The sequence below is a fragment of the Malaclemys terrapin genome, chromosome 5, assembly GCF_027887155.1.
Source record: "Malaclemys terrapin pileata isolate rMalTer1 chromosome 5, rMalTer1.hap1, whole genome shotgun sequence".
NCBI lineage: Eukaryota > Metazoa > Chordata > Testudines > Emydidae > Malaclemys > Malaclemys terrapin.
The window spans coordinates 68602684-68625353 of record NC_071509.1 but is presented as its reverse complement, the minus strand read 5'-3'; the positions used below and the strand labels follow the sequence as shown (position 1 = coordinate 68625353).

Genomic DNA, 22670 nt, shown 5'->3' with positions numbered 1-22670 from the left:
ATGCAAAATGTATTCAAAGTATAGCTCTGCTATACAAATATGTTATAGGTGTTAAAGCTTGTTCTTTGTACCAATTTACATTATGCAGCTCTTGTAAGTTATGCTGAAAAATTCTAGAGCCCTCTTTCCACCAGGATTTGTATCCTTTTCTTTTAGATCTTTGTAAATTTTACTTAAATATAAAAGTTTAAATAATTCATCTGAGTAGGTTACCATTTCATAATCCGTATATTGATAACAGGAGACCTGTGAGATGGTAGTGGAGGTTTTACAGGTATCTTTGTAACCATGCCATCAAATCCTCTTTTTTTATTATTTCAATCTCTATAACATAAAAAGCTGATCATCGTTATTTGTTGGCCTTGGAAAACTTACCTTGTACATTCAAGTTCAGTATATTTAGTGATGAAATAATTTGAGGATACTATTAAAACAATCTCTTTGAACTGCTCCTTTTGAAAGCAGGTAACATTTTGCTAGATATGCTGTGTCACATTGCTAACCAGACAGAAACAAGTTTCAGAGCATAGCCCAGTTTGCTAAACTGCCTGCTCTTCTTGGAATATCAACTGACAATTAATATACTAGATTGTTTCATATAAAGCTATTAAAATGGACTATCAAGCTCTTGAGAGGCATGACTTTCACAGTTCAAGGCTAGGCAGAAGCAACCACTATGGAATCTATTTTTGGACACCTCATCTTAGGTTTTCAACTCTGTACTGGGGAAAGTCAGGAATAATCAAATATGCACTGACCTACAGTGTTATAAATTATGACTGACAGGGTGTGGGGCACCCTTTTTCCTCCCCTGACTTATGTTGCTGATGCTCAGCTGCATCTCATTTGCCATGCCTCCCATTTGCCGTGATGTCAGCTAGGGCAATCATTATCATAGAAAGTACTATACACAACCACTGTGAACAACCGTTAAGTAAGTAATGAACACAAATATGAATGGATAGTTTTAATCAGTTGTCATTACTGATTTAGCATTATTTAAGCAATTATAAACTCATCTTTGACATTTAAATTACTTCACAATCAGATAGGAAGTACACGCATGAGGATTATCAAAGTCTCAGACACTAGTCACTGTAATGTTTATTAGCACTGTAACGCCATTGCCCTCAGTACCAGGGGATCCTATGAGAGACTACCTAGTCTACTTCACTTGTGCTGATGGGAAAGACCTTCTGGTATCTGAATGAATGCGAGTTCTCAATAGTTACGCACATGCAGGACATATTAAGATATAAGAACTGGAATGCCTGTGTTGCTCGTTTTACTCTGTAAAAATCTGTCTTTAGAATGTATTTTTATTCTTGGAACGGGACAGCTCATGTCTGATATTGAATCTGCTCTTAGAGATTTTGGGAGAGATTCATAGAACCCTGCACTTGAATCCTTCCTGCGCTGTCATACTTTGCTTACAGCATGAACAAGGCTCAGGCATCCCTGTCTCTCATGTTGTTTGCCAGACTGGCTACCTTGCTGTGTTTTTATACATTAACTTTTTTACAAGGATAAGTTGTTGGCTTATCGCTCAACCCCTAACCTGGAGGGCTGTGGATTGCTTTCCATCTGGTTCCTACCCTTGGACCTGTCTGGGTTGGGTGGCCCTATAGGTATTAAATCTCCCACCAGTATAACTCTCAGGGTCAATGGAACATGCAAGGCTTCCCCACTTCATCACGAAGCAATCCTCAGGAAACACACAGAACACTAGACTGACTCCAAAATTCTGGAAAGACTCCCACATTGTGAACGCTGATTTTCATGTTTGAAGAAAAATCAGGCTTTTATTAACCAATCATCAAATATAGTATGATGCAGGGTGTGTGTGCATTGTAGGCATTTTTTGTTGTCTGAAATGATAGTTCCTTCCACTAGGAGTGTTGCTATTCTAGCTTTTGGAAAAGTATATTTGAATTTTTCCTCTCTGCCCAAATGTATTGTAAGTGATATCTGACATTCAGTACTGGAAATGACCGGGTATTCTGATATGGTGAACTGTTTATTTGTAGTTTGGGTGACATTTCTCAAATTCCCATGGGCTCACTTCTGCCTGTAAGGCAGACCTTCGTCTTGCAGGGCTGTGAATTGGGCCCTTTACCTACATGTGATTCAAGAACAATCCTCTGATGGCAGAGAGATGGGACTATATTACCTAACAAGTAGAGCTGGTTAACCATTTTTGGATTAATCATTTTTTCATTAAAAATGTTGATTTGTTAACACTTAAAATTTTAGCAAAACAGGGTTGGGAGAGTTGACAAATTTCTGGACTTCCAAAAACATAGAGAATGTTTTTTTAAATTGCCAAAACATTTCATTTTGACATTTTTTAAATAAAAAATTCCTGTTTTCTGGTTTTTCCTTTTGAAATGTAAGCTAATTAGACTGAAAAAAGTTATAGAAAAAAGGCTGACATTCAAATGAAACTTTTTGAAATTATCAACGCATTCTGATTGACCTGCAACAAAAAAACCTGGAGTTTTCAGTTCCCAAATATTTTCACAATTTCAATTTTTCATCCCAATTCGAGAAGGGAAAAATGTTGAACTCTTAAAAATATTTGCAAGATGAGAAAATCATTTTGCAGCCAGCACTACTAACCAGTCTCTTCCATCTCTAGATTCATACTGTACATACAAAAGAAAAAAAAACACATCAAGGACTACTAATAAGTACACAAAGTACACAAGTGTGTTTATTACATTTTTGCAAGCACTTTGTTCTACATTTCAAAAACGCCACCATCAAGCTGTTGGCACATTTATGTACAAAACAGATTAATTGTAATGCCTGCTACAAAGCATTCTTTGTGAAAATACAAACTCTAATACCAGAGAAAAGCCAAAAGCATCAACATCATTACATGAGTTTAAAAGACATAGTTTTAAAAATCGTCACAAACTGTTTAAGACACTAAACTGAAACACTACAATATAGAATCCAAAGGAGGTTCATAGTACTTTTTGCAGAACCGGTACTGCACATACCAGAAAACGGTTGACCTCGTAAGACAGCCTAAGTGTAAAAAAACAAAAACAAAGGAACAAAAACAAAAACAAAATCCAAAATCAATCAGCTGATACTACTTAATGCATAACCATGCCACAAATAACTATAGTATTACCTTCTACTTACTACAAGAATTGTTAAAAATTACTGATGATGCATGACTAGTAATAGTACAAAGAAGAGTTTTACTCAAGAACTTTTATTAGAAATGCACTTACACTGAGAGAGAATTCACAATGGTCCAATAAGTGCACAAAACTATCTAGGATTTTTAACACTGACAAAAATGTCTTGTCAGGATACATCACTTTAAAAGACAATTTACAGCATTCTTGTAGCGTTAGAAATAGGCAAAAAAAAAAAAGCAAAAACAAACACCAAATTTGGTCCAATAATACTGATTTTTGTAGGGTTATTTTATACAGGTACTTCCTTCAAATTAATGACTTACCTTTCTGTTAACATTTTCTTACTCAAAATAAAAGTTCAGCTATATTTCTACACTTCCATACAATAAGCTCTGAAGGGGCCTTTTACCTCACTTTGACATAACGCAGGTAAACCAGTATGTGTAGGAAAGCTGCAAGCCAAGCTATTGCATTTATGGAAGCCTTCTTGAATATATCACATACAATATATGTATATAGTTCAGACAGGTGCAATCCATTAAATTTTTTAAAGCAGGTAAAAAACTTCTGACTTCTAAGGTTGCTGTATTTTTGATATATCACTTTCATAAATGTAGCTAAGCAGTAATTGCTCACATCAGCACATGAACAGCTCCAATTCAGCATAACCATTGTTGAATTACAAAGAGATCATTCTGCACAAACCTACGCATAGCTATATGATTTAGTTAACATTTGTCTATATACTGTAACTCTTTAAAGGTAACCGTGGTATAACATCCTTTAAACAGGCAAGAGGCCATGCATTATTAGCACCACGGTCTGCATGCTCACAATATAAACAGGAATACTCACCAATAAAACTTTGAAAGAGAATGTTCTTTAAGAACATCAAGAATAATACAATGTTAACAAAGATAAGAAGCACTTTTTTTTTTACCTACTATTACAAATTTAGAAATTGCACCTTTAATTGTTTAAAATGTTCTTAGGACCCACAATCAAGACGGCGACTAGGCCATCTGGCAAGACTTCCAAATATGAAGGAAACTCATCAGTGTGTTTTCTCTAGATATTGTACATAATGTGCAATGGTCCCTTTGACGTATACCTGTAGTTAAAGTAGATACTGAAATTAAAACTAAAAAGTATAAAAAGCTATTTTTTTCAAAACCATATAAGAAACAATGCAAAGTGTTATGCATAACACATACAAAGTGATTAAAAAAATCAAACACATCTCCGTATTTGACAATAGTTAGTATCCTCGATCAAACAGAGCTAATTTGTTTAAGAGGATTCAGGAAAGGCTGTTTAGGAGCTTTGCAGTAGAGAATGGTCACACAAACTATTAACTAATTAGGAAACCAAGTGCTAGACAACCAAAAATTGTACCTGGGCGATTTACAAGTCACCCTAACTATCTTTTGTGAGAAGCACTTTCTTTTTTTTTTTTTTTTTTAATGGTTAGATGGCCTTTAGTTAAACAACAAAGCATTCAAATGTTAGAAAGTAAGACAAGGTTTCTCTTATGTGTATGCATTGAGCCGCTCTTTAGAGCGGGTAGAATGAATATCATGAAGTTCTTGCTCCTCCTTTGACTTAATATCCTCATACTTTTGCATTCTGCACGCATCTTTCACATAGGCCCAGTTAGCAGACAGAACCATGAGATAATGAACCTGTAAGAGAGGAGATAGGGAGTTAGTAACTAAATGCACAGAAACAGAATATATTCAAAGTATTGAATATTGAAAAATTAAGATCAAGATGTTTAGATGGGATCAAAATGCACTGAGCACAGCAGGTTAGGGAGTGGAGTGCAAAATTGGTGTAAAGCTCACCTTTGAACTTCATTGATCCTGGGGCTATTCTGTGCATGGCATGTTCCCTCTGCACTGTGATAGAGCAGCCTACAGACTGCTCTAACTTACATTTGGCTGCAATGGCCATAAGGCCAAAAACATAGAGGAGGATCAGCATGGCACAGGGGTGTCCCAGGCATGCCCTCTTTCCCCCTTTTTGCTAGCAGCAAGGAGAGTGTGTGACAAAAGAGCCCCTCCATCAGCCGTACATCACTATTACAATCAGTCTATGGATCTGGTTCAACATAAGGTGTAGGTGGCTTCTGATGCAGGAGAAACTGTGTACTCTGAAGTAGATGCCCATATATCTGCTTGGCTCCAGGCTTCTTAGAAAGGCCAGAAATGCTTGAGGAACTGCCCTGACACATAGAACCTGGGAAACTAGTGGAGACATCTTTACAGAAGGCAAGGCGACAAAGCCATCCTGAATTTTCCCAGGGTTTCTGTCTTATCCTTTACCCTCTCCTACAAAGGAGGAAAAGGAAAGGCTCATCTATAAAGCAGACTTTCATGTTAACTATTATAATTAATTAGAATCAACTTCCGAACACACCCCCAATCTAATCCAATTGGGTTGGGGGCACGCTAAACAGGGCTTCGAACTCAGGGAACCTTGGTCTCTCCAAGAACAACAAATATAAATTGGTGATCTTGTACTAGGAACGTTCATTGACACTGGCTCCAGAAAGGTGGTCTTGATTCAAATGGACAATAACGTCTATGTGGAAGAAATGCTGCAGATGTAAGAGTGGGCTTTGTCCCACAATTTCTGATTATCCTTTAACTGGCATGGAAGGAGATCATGCACACAGTCAGTGTGAGTTGATCCATGCTAGGTATTCATGAATGGTCTCTGTATCAGGGAGTGTTGGAACAAAGAGGGAACCCTGGTGATGGATCTCTGCCACACAACTGAACAAGAAGCCTCATTCACCTCTGATAGTAAAACTCCTGGCAAAGCTCAGAAGAGACAAAGGTTTGGTAACCCTGATCACTCTATTACGGCCCAGGCAATTGGCTTTCAACTTTATTGATCTGGGATTGCAGATGACCAAAACTAATCCCATCAAACAGAGTCTGCCCTGGCACACAAGGCACATTGTTCTACCCTAATCTGGAACCTTATCCATGAAAGTTTGGCTCCTAACAGGGCAAAGTTCCACAGGTATTGAGTATGTGAGGAATGGGGGCTCAGGTCCTCCTGGCCATTTGACTACCATCTACCAGAAGGATTTGTGATTGGAAAAGGTACAAATCTTTCTCAGAGACATGGAGAAAGGCAACATAGAGAAAACAGGACATTTTTTGTTGATCTACACATAAATGTTTGAACTTCTTTGCCAGTTTGAAACAAACTTGAAGACTAACTCCCTCCAGTTTCATGTTGGCCTATCATGAGCTATTTAAAAGTAAACAAGTTTCTCTACAGCCCCATGTTAAGTAAAACATGTGTCTGACACACTGGAAGCCCCTCCTCCCCATTAAAAAAATCATAGTACCACAGTCCTGACAAACCCAATGAAATTTCCTTTGGAGCTCAAGTTTATAAAAAGAAAGTCATTTTCTAGCGGCAATGACTTAAGCTTGTAGAACTAAATAAAATTCTGGATCTAATGACTGATCCTCAAGATACTAAGTTTTAAAATAATAAAGTGATGGTTTATATTTATGCAAGATTCTGCTCCAACATGATTTTGGAGTTCCTTTTTAATGAGTCCATTACACTGTCAACATTCTTCCCATGACTACATGTCCATAGAATCGTAGGACTGAAAGGAACGTTGAGAGGTCATCTAGTCCTTCCCTTGCATTCATGGCAGGACTAAGTATTAGCTAGACCATCTCTGGCAGATGTTTGTCTAACCTGCTCTTAAAAATTTCCAACGATGGAGATTCCACAAACACCCATTCTTACTGTTAAAAGTTCCTTGGGGTTCTAGTTGGAGCACAGTGAAGCCATTAGGAAGTCTGAAGGGCCATGATCCATTTGCTGTGTGTGTAAAATTCTGACCACAGCAACTTTTCACATAGGCCAAAAGTCCAAAGCTTGGTTTGAGCTGGGGGCCTAGTTAACAGTGAACAATATTGACTAAGAGAAGCTGAATAAACAAGAGACAACCTTGCTTCTTACTAGATAAGCATAGTCGGCAGAACTCCAGATGGGGAGTGGTAATTAGTGCCCTTATCAGAAGTTACAGACATACCAAACTTTGGACGGGGCCTCAAATGTCCACTCCTTAGTGCAGGAAGGAGATAGCAAATACCCTCCCTAGAGTTCCATACCAGCCTAGAGTTCATGGAGAGGCCCTAACATGTCAGTATGAGATATGACATCCTCCCTTCCACAGATGCATCCCCCTTCCCCCCAGATGCCAATGTTAGCTTTTAGGAGCACAATGGGGCACCCTGAAAACAATTTCTATTACCATATACTTTTCAATGTCTTTTGTTTTAACCCACACAAACATACCTGTTGGACAACCGGAAGAGCTACCTCATTGCCATGGACCCCCAAATCAGAATTCAACTTATATATTTTATAATTATATTCTTTATACATTGTTTGAGGAAAAACACCTGTGTCTCAACAGTATGTTGCATGTTAACCTGAACCCTGGGTGGGGCCATTATGTAATCTTTTAGACTATTGGCTTATTGTGCTTATCTTGTCTTGCTGCTAGAACCTATCCAGGGGCTCGGGACCTCCCACCCCATCGCTTCCCTCCGCCCACAGATAATCTATATAATCTATTGTAATCAATTGCTTGGATGTGTCTCTGAGCCTAATAAGCAAAGTGACACTCCGCCAGCACTGTGCGTAAAAAACCCACGTGCTTGACTCTACACGGTGTCCATTTTGTTCCTTCAGAAAGGGGCTCATCCGGGATGCAAGCTTGTGAACTGATTGGGGAGCTGAGACTTACATCCAAATAGGAGAGAGTATGTTTAATTTACCACCTCATTAAACCAGGGATAGAAGTCTCTCATCCCCTTCAGATACATCTTGTTCCCACTTTTTAAAATTTAAGTGCAAAGGAACCTAGACACGTGTAATCCAAGCTTAGGGGTTAAATAGGGGTACCAATTGAAAGGATAGATGAGTGCAAGAGGGTTATATACTGTTTAAACTAAGGGGTGTGTTACGGAGGACTTGGACAAACCCCAGCAAGCGATTGGCCATGAGTTAAGCCCAGAACTGGCTGGGTACACAAGCCGTAGGCAGTGCGAAGTGGTGGTCCCATTTCCTCATTGCACATAACATTGCAAGCCCATTTTGTTCCTTCAAAGTCCATGCAACTTTTTATTTCATTTGACACCAATATCCTAAGCAACACTGATACTAAGAAGGCCATGTCTCAATGGCCGTCTAATTGAATTTCACACTTCTATGATCTGGCTGGCCTAAAGCTAAAGGACCATGTCAAGGTTCATTCAATCTGAAACAGGGCAGCTTCCACTGCCTGCCTCAGGTATATTTCAGTTTCAGAATTATGCCAAGCAGCACATCGTCCTCATTCCATGCTCTTATGAAGCCCTATTCCTCTCATTTGGTCTTTAGGGAGATATTCTGATTCAGTCTTTCAGTATTTGTGTCCAAAGTAGGGGAGTTCAAACTCTTCTGCCCCCTAGAATTTAATTTGGATGTCCCTTATTTGAGTTAGCCAACATTTTGAAATTTTTCTTCCCCTCTGAATGCATCCTATAAGCTTCCCATCATATAAGGCTGTTTTTTGGGAGCCAATCTACTCACCGCACACACCATTAAAAAAAAAACAACAACACTTTTCTTTCTTATTGCTATTGGTCCTGTTGCAGCATTATTGTTTACACCTTCTTACAGAAATATCTCAAGCCACTTCCTCTCCAGAAGGAAGAATCCTGTTCAGCTTGCATCTTAAAACAATAGGAATTATATATTTTTGTAATTCTGCTTCTCTGCAGATATCATACTGCAAGATTCTAACTTAACCATCACCCCTCAGAGTTGGGAGAAATATCAATTTGTGTTTTTATTTATATATGAACCTTTCGGTATTCTTTCTACTTCCTTCAGTAAATTTAATATTTATTGTTTATATTGCTATTTGTAGAGCCTTTGCTTCCTACTCATTCAGGTACTGACAGGAAAGCTCTAAGAACAGCAGTTTAAAAGTACAGGATGGTGCCTAACTACAGATAAGTGTGGCTGTTTCTTACTCCTGTCTGCTACCACTGTTCTTGGGAGCCAAAAAACGTTTAGAGCATGAGAAGTTCTATCAGTCTAGTCCTTGAGTGGTGCAACCCAGAGTGAGAACCTTGCAAGAGAACAGATTATTTTTCTCTTTCCAGAAGGCCTGTAATGTTAATTTTTATATGACATATCAATTAAAAATAGACAGGTACTGTATAATAACTTGCCAACAGACCCATTCATTTTTCAAGCTGGAAAATGCATCTGGGTTAATGAGCATGTAATTAATTTGTAAACACAAGCAATTGTATCCTTAATATACAACTCTGAACTCAAAAGATAGGGTAGCTAGGGAGAAGAAAAGGTTCAAGGGTCAAATGATTTTGCTCTTCAAAATAAGTTTACAGCAGAATGTGTTTCTTAAAAAAAGTATTTCCTTGACAAAAATTTAGATTCTTCTATATTTCAGCATTTGGGGATGGATGGAGTTAGCACTCGTGAACAACTCTTTTCTTTCATAATAAGACTAACTCTGACAACTGTATAAAGACACTAAAACAAAAATCCCATTCCTGTTCAGGAAGGCTAGTGAGGAGGAAATAGATCTGCACACGTGAAGTAATTTGGCGCTTGCAGATATCCCTATATTCAATGGTGTTAATATAATACAGTATATGACTGTTGTGACTATACATGTTCTTAAAAAGTCATTAATTGTAACATTTAAGCTTCTCAGAAGTCCCTGGGATTATAGATGGAAAAAATTCTTAAATATAATTCTTAAATGACTGGTGATGAACACAAAAAACGTGATTGTTGTAGACAAATATCTATATTCTGGCTACAGCCAGACACTTGTATTAAATCTTTGAATTTTAAAATAGTTTTATCAATCTGCAGCTTTGCAAAGGACTGATGTTTGAATATCAATGATCTTGTTAAAAAGTCTCAATTCATTAATGGGAAAGATCTGTCATTGTTTCGCACAGGCAGGAAAACAGCCAAGGCAAAAGGGATGTGTTTTAACTAGACTGCATCTTTATTCAATCATCTGGGAACTATCCCACAATAACTTTTACAGTGCAGATTATCTTTCTTTCTTGTTAGAGGGCTGCCATCAGCCCTTCATCCCTCCCTACAGGGTCTCAGTCTGGTGCTATCTCCACCTCACCACATATGAAGGTTAGTGCTAGGGGGAAAGGAATGTCTCCTTGCTGTACAGCACATTAGAAGCTCCAAGCAAGTTCCCCAGCTTCTTTAGGGAATTCCTTCCCCATAGTCTACTTCCAATTCCAGTTTGTCAGGGAACCAGACCCCCTATGGAACGAGTATGCGTGCTGGACAGCTGTCAAGTGCAACAATTTGAATCTAATCTCCTGTCCTATCCATTAGGTCACTGGGCTGCTGTGTGTAGGGCAAAAAAAATCCAACACCACCACAGACATGCTGGCCAATCTGGCAGAGAGGGGAGCTGCTTGTGCAATAGACAGTGGTAGCCAGACCATAGGGGAAAAGATTTATATGGCCTCCCATCTGTTGCACAAAAACCAACAGTCTTCCTCAGAGCTCCTGCCTCTTCATCCTGCATCTTCATGATTTGGGAGAGGGAGGTTCTTTAACCTCCCTCTCCCAAACATGAAGATGTCATTCTGGTGAAGGAGGAAACCGTCCTTAAAGAGAACCATCCCTTTTTGTCCATGCAAGTCAAAACAATGAGCCCTACCTTTGAGGCTGAGTGTGTGCAGTTTGAAGGTCTGTGCCTAAAAAATGATGTATCACAAATAGGGCTGTCAATTTATTGCAGTTGACGCACGTGATTAACTCAAAAATATTAACTGCAGTTAAAAAAAGTAATCGTGATTAATTGCACCGTTAAACAATAGAATACCAATAGAAATTTATTAAATATTTTGGATGTTTTTCTACATTTTCAAATATATTGATTTCAGTTACAACACAGAATACAAAATGTACAGTGCTTACTTTATATTATGATTTTTATTACAAATATTTGCACTATAAAAGTGAAACAGAAGAAGTGGGCTGTAGTCCACGAAAGCTTATGCTCTAATAAATTTGTTAGTCTCTAAGGTGCCACAAGTACTCCTGTTCTTTTTGCGGATACAGACTAACACGGCTGCTACTCTGAAAGAAGAAATACTATTTTTCAATTCACCTCATACAAGTACTGTAGTGCCATCTCTTTATTGTGAAAGTGTAACTTACAAATGTTGATTTGTTTTTTTACATAACTGCACTCAAAAACAAAACAATGTGAAGCTTTAGAGCCTACATGTCCATTCAGTCCTACTTCTTGTTCAGCCAATCACTAAGACAAACAAGTTTCTTTACATATATGGGACATACTGCTGCCTGCTTCTTATTTATAATGTCACCTGAAAGTTAGAACAGGTGATCACATGGCATTTTTGTAGCTGGCGTTGCAAGGTATTTACATACTAGATATGCCAAACATTCATATACCCCTTCATGCTTCAGCCACCATTCCAGAGGACATGCTGACGATGCTTGTTAAAAAAATAATGAAATAATTAAATTTGTGACTGAACTCCTTGGGGGAGAATTGTATGTCTCCTGTTCTGTTTTACCCAGATTCTGCCATGTATTTCCTGTTATAGCAGTCTCGGATGATGACCCAGCACATGTTCGTTTTAAGAACACTTTCACAGCAGATTTGACAAAACGCAAAAAAGGTACCAATGTGAGATTTCTAAAAATAGATACAGCACTCAACCCAAGGTTTAAAAATCTGAAGTCCTTCCAAAATCTGAGAGGGACGAGGTGTGGAGAATGCTTTCAGATGTCTTAAAAAAGCAACACTCCAATGCAGATACTACAGAACCGAAACCATCACAAAGAATACCAACCTTCTGCTCATGGCATCTGACTCAGATGATGAAAATGAACATGCATTGGACCACCCTACTTTGGATCATTATCAAGCAGAACCCATCATCAGCATGGACACTCGTCTTCTGGAATGGTGGCTGAAGCATGAAGGGACATACGAATCTTTAGTGCATCTGGCACATAAATATCTTGCGATGCTGGCTACAACAGTGCCATGCGAAATCCTGTTCTCACTTTCAGGTGACATTGTAAACAGGATGTGGGCAGCATTATCTCCTGCAAATTGTAACCAAACTTGTTTGTCTGACCGATTGGCTGAAGTAGGACTGAGTGGACTTGTAGGTTCTAAAGTTTTACATTGTTTTATTTTTGAATGCAGTTATTTTTTTGTACATAATTCTACATTTGTAAGTTCAAGTTTCATGATAAAGAGATTGGACTACAGTACTTGTATTAGGTTGTAATAAAAATAAATATAAAATGAGCACTGTACACTTTGTATTCTGTGTTGTAATTGAAATCAATATATTTGAAAATGTAGAAAACATCCAAAAATATTTAAATAAATGGTATTCTATTATTGTATAACAGTGCAATTAATCGCACGATTAATTTTTTTAATCGCTTGACAGCCCTAGTCACAATCATTCTAGATGGCATATTGCTAAGATGGACTCTTTGACGTTAACAAAAATTACCACTGCAAATAAATAAAATATGTCCTTTCAGATTCATCATCCCAATTCAGGAGGGAGATTAAATATTTTCAGCTAAAACACTCCCTAAAATTCGTATTTCCCTAGAAAACAGCATCCAAGCCACAATTTGCCATCCGTTTTTTGGAAAAAAACATAAATTAGTTTAATTTTCCAATACTTCAAAATCTGCAGTCACTGTTCAATGCCTGAGGGCCAAACATTGCCTTTTGGACACATGCAACAGAGCTCCAGTGTAGTCAATGCAAGCACTTGAGGGCAGAATTAGGACCAACAGGTCTGGTTTTTTGGCTTTGCTAGCACATATTTAGAATAATAGTTTATTATGGATAAGGTTAAGGGCAGTCAGGGTACAGGTAGGAGGTAAGGTCCTGGGGGGCAGTTAGGGTGTGTGGGGGGGTCTTAGGATGGGGCAGTTAGGGGACAAGGAACAGGGAGGCTTAGGTAGGGGGTGGGGTTCTGGGGGGCAGTTAGGAGCAGGGGTCCCAGGAGGGGGCAGTCAGGGGACAAGGAGCGGGGGGAGGGTTGGGGGCTCTGAGGGGGGTGGAGAGTGGGAGGGGCAGGGGCAGGGCTAGGGCAGGACAGGGGCGGGGCTAGGGCAGGACAGGGGCGGGGGTAGGGCGGGGCTCCTCCCGTCCTCTTTTTTGCTTGCTGAAATATGGTAACCCTAGTTAAATTGGTTTGAGCAAGAGAAGGACTAAGAAGGCATCCGCTCCCCAAACATAACATGAACCTTATTTCCGAGTCAGATACATCCCCAACTCCCATTGAGACTGCTGTGTGGGGCCTAGCAGTCTCTCTATAAGACCCCACTGATGCTCAGTCATTCCTATGTTTAGAGTCGCTCTGCGTCTTCCTTTCTATTTATTCCTCAGTCTATATTGCATGCCTATGGGAAATCTCCCTTTTTACATAAAGATATGTGCTATGGGGCGGAAGGTAAAATAGCCCCCATTATGGCTCCTGCCACCACAGAACGTGTGGAGATTTGAAGCTTGTTTTATGCAAGCAGGGAAGTCTGAATGAGGATCACCAATAGGGCAAAATTGGTGGTTTGGATAAAGCAGCATTGCCTCTAAGGAACTGAATAAAAAGGCTGAGAGCCAAAAGCTCCTAAACCTCAAAACCTCCTCTGCCACAAAATCACTGTGCAGCCTCAGAAGCCTACTACTTCCCAGGTGTGGAAAATATTAAATGATACGCAAGTGCTAAGTGTTTATCGTTAGCTGAACTTTCAAATACTTATCTGAACCAACGATCCTTTCACGAATTTCCCATCACTAGAGAATATAGCTTAGATCAGCCATGCAGTAGAAATATAATTTTCTCTTTAAAATGGTATGGCATTAGTGTGTCTTCTTGATGCAGAATAGTCTGCTTTTGGAAGAGCTGAGAGTTAATCACTTAATGGGGGAAGGATAGCTCAGTTGTTTGAGCATTGGCCTGCTAAACCCAGGGTTGTGAGTTCAATTCCTTGGAGGGGCGACTTAGGGATCTGGGGTAAAATCAGTACTTGGTCCTGCTAGTGAAGGCAGGGGGCTAGACTTGATGACCTTTCAGGGTCCCTTCCAGTTCTATGAGATAGGTATATTTCCATTTATTATTATAATGTAATATAAAGTACTGATCATTCTACTTACACAGTACTTTTCATCTTGAAGCAATTAAATATAATTTTTAGACATTAATTTTCTTGCTACTCTGTCACAGTAGCAGAGGTAGCTGTATTGTAGATGTGGAAACTGAGGCACAGAAGTTGATTTGTGCAACAGGGCTACTAGTTCAGACCACTTGACCATTCCCTCCTCTCTCTCTCTCTTTGCCCAATATAAAAGTGTAGAAGATAGTAAAAATTACATCTTCAATTTGTAAGGATGAACAGTAGTTTTCTAGCTGGTTTGGTGTAAATGAAACATAGTTTTCATAGGTGAAAAAATAATCCCCCAAAAAAGCATTATTATTAATAGGCTTGGAAGGATTAGATTTGTATCAGTAAATGTTGATCTCAGTCACAAATTGACAAAAAATATTTCCATCGATAATAATGAAAATTTACAGATTAATAAATTTTCAAGCAGCATTTCTCTTATTTTACTTTAGAGTTTGATTTAAGGCAATTTACTTTATGTGTATATTTTGACATGTGATGTTGACAGTTTGTGTTTTAACTGTTATAAAGCTTTAACTTTTTGAATCTCAGTGTCTACTGTCATTAAATTTTTGTCTGGACTAACCACATTATCTGCTCCCCGATACTTCCTGCAACTGTGAACATTTAAATGAATAAATATTTTTTAAAATGCTTAAAAATAAACATTGATATTATTGGTCAAAATTTTAAAATAATAAAAATGGAATTCTCCCAAACCTAATTATAAATCATATTTATTGCAGTGGTACGTAGGGGCCAGCCACAAATGGTGCTTAGCACTGTACAGACACAGAGTAGCAAACAGTCCCCATTCCAAAGACTTTACAATTTAAATAGTCACAACAGATGCGGGGCAAGGGATATAGCACACACACATATACTTCATGACAAAAATAACACACTGTAGAGATAATTTTGGACAATTTAGTGTTATATTTTTGGAAAATTCTACCACATTCATAGCAATAAACAATGTTCATTGGCAAAAATGGCAAAATTTCCTCCTGGATAAAATCTAAGAGCTCAAGCTCTTCCTCAATCTCTGCAAAACGATGTTTGTCATTTTAACAGCAGCAGCATAGCTGAAAATGAAAATGAAGAGACAGTAGGCAGGCATCTGCACACAGAGGAGGGCATGAGGAAGAAAACGTTTGGTGGGATTGCTCTGCGGTTTGCCCCAAAGACCCTTCTAAACACAGCAAAGAAACAGATACTTAAAGGAATTTGAATATTAAAAAAATCAGAATATGCTATTTAAAGGAGGCGCTAACATAAAATAGCATTTTAAATTAGTAATTAAAAAAATAGTTAATGGTATCCCTTTAAATTCTTATGCCTTATTTTTTCTAGTAGTAGTTGAATTTATTTTTCAGCTACTAATTCTACTGCTGACAGTAATGTATAAACAGGATATGTCCGTGATTTAGATGTGGCTGTATGTTCAGGGGCAGTGTATCCAATAGCTTACCATAGCAATGACTGCTGCTCCAGCTCCAGCAAGTGCAACAATGAACAAATGGAATGTCATGTTTAGCTGTAAAGAGGACAAAGAAAACAAATTTCATAGTAATAACTCTACATGGAAACCAAACAAAAAGCCAACATCTGACAGAGCAAATGACTACTTTCCGGCTGCTATTGTTCTGCAGAAGTTAACAATTCAGTAATATTTTTGACCACATTCACTGCTGGCATGGTTGATATGAAACTACAGTGCTTTTATTTTCAGAGTACTATGTGAGTGCAGAAACGCCATCTATTTTGTTTTCAGAGTTGCTGCAGTCTGTAACCAAGGAGATTTACATGCACTAGGGTGAAATCCTGGCCCATGAAAGCCAACGGCAAAACTCCCATTGATTTCAGAAGGGCCAAGATTTTAACAAGTGTGTTCATTTATGGAGATATTACTTTTGTTTGTTCATGTTGTTTTCTTTGATTTAAAATAAGAAAAATAATAATCTGAATTAAAATATATGGTGTTTCTTTATGGAAAAAATACAACAAAGTGTGGATCCATCAAAGTCATGGGAGTTAGACTCCTACACCAGTGGGAAAAAATGGTCCAGTGAGTTTAAAAATATTACTGCTCTGTTACAATATAACCATAATTTCTTCCATTTCCTTGTACTCTCTTTTTTTCTAAACATAAGGACAATAGTGTTTTTCATAATTTCTTCTCACCATGTAGCAGACACATTAACCTTCAGTAAAATCTCAAATTAAAAGTCGCAGGTTTAATGGAATGTAATTACAAAAATAATAGCTGAAGAAACTATGTTGATGGAGTATGTTTTCTAGGAAAAAAGAAAAGCACTATATTTTTCCTTGTGCCTTCATTCTATCACTTTGTCTACGATTAAAGAGTTAAGTGTCAGAGGAAACCATATATGCCAGTTACTTCTTACTAAAATGACTATTATGGATTTGGCAAATAAAACTTAGCCCATTTACTCACCTCAGTAGATTCACACATCCTCAGGAAATTTTCAGACATGGTGCAAATCTTCTTTTCCTCTCCAATAGTTACAATTCCTGAAACACATGAAATATTCACTAGATTTAGTATTCAAAGCATTCAGTAGATTTGTTCAAAGGAGCTGAGGAATCCAAATTCTTGGATGTTAGGTAGAACAAAGCAACTGTGGCTCATATTTTACATAACAGGAAAACAACCTCTTAGATCTTCAATTGGTCTCTCTCATTGTCATGAAGCTGACATGTTACCCTTTTGGTAACAGTATGAATGGAAGCAACACAGAGAATGATTCCTTAACCCATTTTTTATATTTTCATTTTGGATTTTATTAATTCCAACCAACAGGGTATTCAAATATTAGAAAATAACTTTCAGCCAGTGCACATATTAGGCCTGTTGGCACACTCAAAAACAAAAACACTCAAAAACTCTGTCCTTATGCTGAAGAATGTGCTAGGGTCAGGATCCAAATTTGCTTGTCTGGTGCAAAGCATCTGTTAGAGGCTATAAAAGTATGTTACCCAGAGGTGTGCTTAATCATCTGTTGATAATGAATGCAGCTGCTTACAGTAAGGGAAACAAGAAGCTGCTGTACTGTTCCCTTTAGCATGTGACAAAATACTAAATCACAGATTAGCCTGTTGAAAACTACAGTGTTACTGTGCCTTCCCTGTAGGGGATCAATGGGTTTTTTTGCAGGACTTGCAAACCAGATGGAAACTGTAAGGATTATATAAATAAAATACAGATGCAAATGTTAACAAAACAAAAGTCCCATACAGCATTTCCAGAGATAAGCATTGACCTTTAAATGTCTCTCAGATCACTTATCTTCTGGGGAGCAAAGTAAGAAGACTAGCTGTTATTGAATCATATCAGTCAGAAATGGAAAAGAACAATCCATCAAATCCACTTCTTCCAGATCAGGACGGAGACCTGTTGCCTGGATGATACTGAGGCACTCTTTCTTCCTCTATTGCTAAGCTATCAGATAGACAAAAGAGCTACAGGAAGAGGCTTAGAATTGACTAAGCAAAGACTAAGGCAGGCAGAGTACAGACATTCTCTTTGCAAGGCACAGGAGCCATGCCCCTGCCTCTTCCCAGTCAGAGAATGGATACTGAGACATGACAGGGAAATGACACAAGAATGTCCTCAGTTTAAAGCTATGTCTGTCCCTCCTCTAACATTTTGAGATGTTTCTCATTCCCCGCTTCAGCACTGCCTTCCTCCTTATTTCAGTCTTAACTCTTCCTTACGACTTATGTCCCTCATCTCCTTTATCATATCTGTGAATACCCTCCACTTTGTTGCCATCTTTCTAAGCTGACCAGAATCGGGAGCAGTTTTCCAGCTGCAGACTCACTACAGCCATTATCACCAGGAAGGTAGCAGTTTCCAACTAATACGTGGTACCACTGTGTATACAGATCAATACTACATTTTTATGCTGTATTGCACTGCAAGCTCATTGCTAATTTTCTGTCTATTGCTGCCCCTACACCAGTAAGTCTTTTTTACTGCTTTCCAGTACCCCCACCCTCCTACTGTATATCTGGGTTTCAGATTGTTTCCCCTGTATGTAGCAATTTGCATTTTTCCTAGTTGACTCAGTCATATTCTTATTTCCTGTTCATATTTCTAATTTCTCTCAGCCTTTTTGCATGTTTTCTCTATTTTCAGTAGCGTTTGCAATAACTCCAATTTTAGTGACATCTATGAATTTAACTGATGTGCCTTAAACCTGCACATCATTGAAATGATAGAATATAGAATTACTTTTTTGTTGGTTTGTTTACCAATTTAAATACATATTCTGCACCTACTTGTAAGGTATTAGACATACTTTGGAAGCATCTAGGGTTTGCAGACAACATTCCCAAGAAATATTTCTAAAAGGCTGTTTTGTTAAATGGGTTTGAAGTCTCAATTCATATTCACCATACATCATTCACCTACCAAACTGACGAAGGTCCAAGCAGAGATTAGCCCCTTCCACTAAGGTGGTATTTCGGCAAATGGTCCACAGATTGAAGTACATGTAAACAGGCAGAGAGGTGAAAGCTGTGACCCCTAGCCAGGCCAGCATGAAGATGTATGTCAGCATAATAAACTATAAGAAATAAAGAGGAGAAAGAGAGAGAAACAAAACCAGTAGAACTTTTAAAAAACTCTGAAACCAGAACAATATTCCATCACAAATACAGAACCATACCCAATATGCATGCAGCATTCTCAGTGTTGTTTTTTGTTGTTTGAAAGTTCCATTACTTTGTGTTTAATAGATGTTTGTGATCTGCCCAGAGTAAGGGGCAGTGCACTATTGTGCTGCCTCTGGAACAGCCCAGGAGTGAGATTATGGCTCCAGAGTCACAATCTTCCTTCTGAGCTCCCCAGTGCTCCAGGGTCTATACCTGATCCAACATACATCACATGATGTGCTGATGTAACTACCTCACTGGGCACCATGGGGACGGTGTGGAACCAGCTCTCTGCTCCTCTTCTCCTTCTAGACAGGAGAGGATGTAGTGGCTCCAGTGCAAATAACTGGTAGGAATGTAAGGGAGCTCCTTGTATGATTCTATGCTACCTTGTGAGCTCAAGCCACAATTTGGCCCATAGCTAAAATGAATCACATGTCATTGCAAGCAAAGCATCTCATTGACTTCAATGTGCATTGGATCAGACACAATGAGGCACCTCTCTCATGTGCTTGCAAGCCTGAAACTAATACAAAGGGATTTCTCATTATAAACAAACTGGAAAATGTACCTCCGTCACTAGGCAAATCATTGAATCATGTTTTGTAAACTATGTTGCAGCTATGTAGTCTCCGAGTGCTATTATTTTAACCTCCGGTTTCTGGAGTAGAACAATTTAAAATTCTAGCGGTGTATTTATAGCAACCACTGAACTCCATTTGACTTCAGATCCAAAACCCATGTTGGCCCATGTAACATCTAGAAGCAGTGAGTATGCTTCAGTGTCACAGTGCTGACTATCTGAGACAACTAGTACAGTATTCCATTAATGATTGCTCTTTTCTTCTTTTGTACTGAACAAGTAAAGTGTGTAAAGACCAGAAAAATATGCCAAACTGCTAAAAACAATCACCAAACCTGCACTTAAACACTGCAGCCAAACACCCACATTTTGGTGGTTTCAGAAATGGACATTGATTGAGATTTTGCAGTGCTGCCCCATATTGAGGAACTAAATTTTTTTTAGTATGTTTCTGAAATAGTTGCACAGTCCCTGGGATGGGGTACCTCCCCCACATAGGCATAAAAGAGGTTAACCATGCCTTGCCCCAGAAGTAGCAATGGAGGTGAGTACTCCAAGCAGCCCAGAGGGGGTGCGGAAAGCACAGCAAACCAGGGTGGAGTTTCAGGGAGCAACCAATCAGGGCCCGGCATGCTCAGATAAAAGGGACCTGCAGGGCAAAGTAGTGAGCAGTTGCTACTGGGAGCCCAGGGAGTAAGGACTGCGTCCCTGGAGGGCTGAGAGAACTAAACACCTTGGACAGAGCAGCAGGGACTAGGGAAGCAAGTGGGAGCTCCTGGCTGGCTGCTGGGACTGAGCAGCTGAGTGCCCTGAGGTGAGGGTGAAGAAGATGCTGGGGCCATGGGGAAGAGGCCCAGGAAAATATAACAGCATTGACGGAGGTTACAGAGGAGTAGCAGGAGGTTGCTAATTACAGGGTCCCTGGGCTGAGGCCCGGAGAAGTGGGTGGGTCCAGGTCCCAACCACTAGGGAAAGGGGTGGACGGTTGTACAGAAATAATCCCCACCCAGAAGGGGGAAACATGGATGGCGACCTAGCCAGAGGGCTGAGTCGCAAAGAGGATGCTGCAGTTCTGGGAAGTGAGAGAGGATCTGTAGGTGGGAACAAAGACAGATTGCCAGCGTGCAGATTGTGGATAGGGCAGTCAGTGTCAGGCTAATCCCCAGCAAGACCAGAAGGAGGTACCAGTCTGGTGATGAGGGCTGCACCTCATGGTAGTCTCAATGACAGCCTAAAGTCTGAATTCCTACAATGCATATCAAACACTGAATCTGAGAGTGAGGAACTAATCTAAGTAATTGATCTGAATGATCTGCACAACAAACCAGGAAAAAGCTAGACCTTAAACAATGAGGAAAACAGCAACACATTTTCTGGTTCCTCTAAAGAAAGTTCTTTTGCATAATTTAAAAAAATATATATAAAATCCCGTATGAGGACTTTATATCACTGTAATACTGTGACTATGTTCCTGTCTATGTTACTACAATAAAAGAAAGCTAAACATGGCTAGATGTAGAGTTAAGTAGCAGTATGCACCAATTTACACCTGTGATAGACTCAGACCAGTTGGGAACAGCAGAGTAGCAGAAGGGAGATATACTGGTCACTGGATAAGTAGTTTTCTGTTCCCTGAGTGACCAGAGCAGGGGCTGCTCCAGGCTAATAGACCACCTGACTCCAATTAACCTGCTAAGAGTCAGGTGAGGCAGTTAAGCCCCTGACTCTAATTAAGGCCCCTCTGATGCTATAAAAGGGCTCACTCCAGTCAAGCCAGGGTGGGTGTGTGTGTAAAAGGAACTGGGAGCAAGAGGTGGGCAAGAAGCGGAGAGTGAGTAGGCGTACTGCTGGAGGACTGAGAAGTACAAGTGTTATCAGACATCAGGAGGAAGGTCTGGTGGTGAGGACAAAGAAGGTGTTGGGAGGAGGCCATTGGGAAGTAGCCCAGGGAGTTGTAGGTGTCGTGCAACTGTACCAGGAGGCTCTCTAAACAGCTGCAGTCCACAGGGCCCTGGGCTGGAACCCAGAGTAGAGGGCAGGCACGGGTTCCCCCCATATCTCCCAACTCCTGATCAAACACAGGAGGAATTGACCTGGACTATAGCTTCTACCAGAGGGGAAGGTCTCTGGACTGTTTCCTGACCCACAGGGTGAATCTGTGAAGTGAGCAAATCCGCCAATAAGCGCAGGACCCACCAAGGTAGAGGAGGAACTTTGTTACACACCATAGACAAACCCTGCCCACCATTGGTAGAGTCTGTTCCTCTATTACATGAACTAATGAAAGACCAAGAGATAATGAAGAATCAAGAAGAACTCCAGAACCTTGAAAAGATAGTGCCCCTCTAAGGGTCAAAAATGAAGTAAAACAGACTTCCCCACACAGTTCATAAGAACGGCCATAATGGGTCAGGCCAGGGGCCCATCTAGCCCAGTATCTGATTTTCCAACAGTGGCCAATGTCAGGTGCTTCAGAGGGAATGAACAGAACAGGTAATCACTGAGTGATCCATCCCCTGCCATCCACTCCCAGTCTGGCAAGTAGAGGCTAGGACCACCCAGAGCAGGGGGTTGCATCTCTGACCATGTTGGCTAATAGCCGTTGATGGACCTATCCTCCATGAACGTACCTAATTATTTTTGAATCCCATTATACTTTTGCCCTTCACAACATCCTCTGGAAATGAGTTCCAAAGGTTGATGTGTGTTGTGTGAAGAAGTACTTCATTTTGTTTGTTTTAAACCTGCTGCCTATTAATTTCATTTGGTGAACCCTGGTTCTTGTGTTATGTGAAGGAGTAAATAACATTTCCTTATTCACTTTCTCTATACCATTCATGATTTTATAAACTTCTATCATATCCTCCCTTAGCTGTCTCTTTTTCAAGCTGAACAGTCCAAGGCTTTTTAATCTCTCCTCAGATGGAAGCTGTTCCATACCCTTAATCATTTGTATTATCCTCCTCTGTACCTTTTCCAAT

General features: G+C 39.5%; 1 protein-coding gene across 3 annotated transcripts in view; it reads right to left on the bottom strand.

Moving 5' to 3' along the window:
• Positions 1–2687: 2687 nt before the first annotated feature.
• GPM6A (glycoprotein M6A) overlaps positions 2688–22670 on the bottom strand; it is a 334124-nt gene continuing 314141 nt past the window's right edge. For all 3 annotated transcript variants that reach the window (XM_054030900.1, XM_054030899.1, XM_054030898.1), the window contains exons 4-7: positions 18865–19018; positions 16885–16961; positions 15898–15963; positions 2688–4837 (exon numbers count right to left, since the gene is read on the bottom strand). In XM_054030900.1, the coding sequence (XP_053886875.1) occupies positions 4685–4837; positions 15898–15963; positions 16885–16961; positions 18865–19018 (450 nt within the window). In that variant the 3' untranslated portion in view covers positions 2688–4684. The remainder of the gene's footprint in view (positions 4838–15897; positions 15964–16884; positions 16962–18864; positions 19019–22670) is intronic.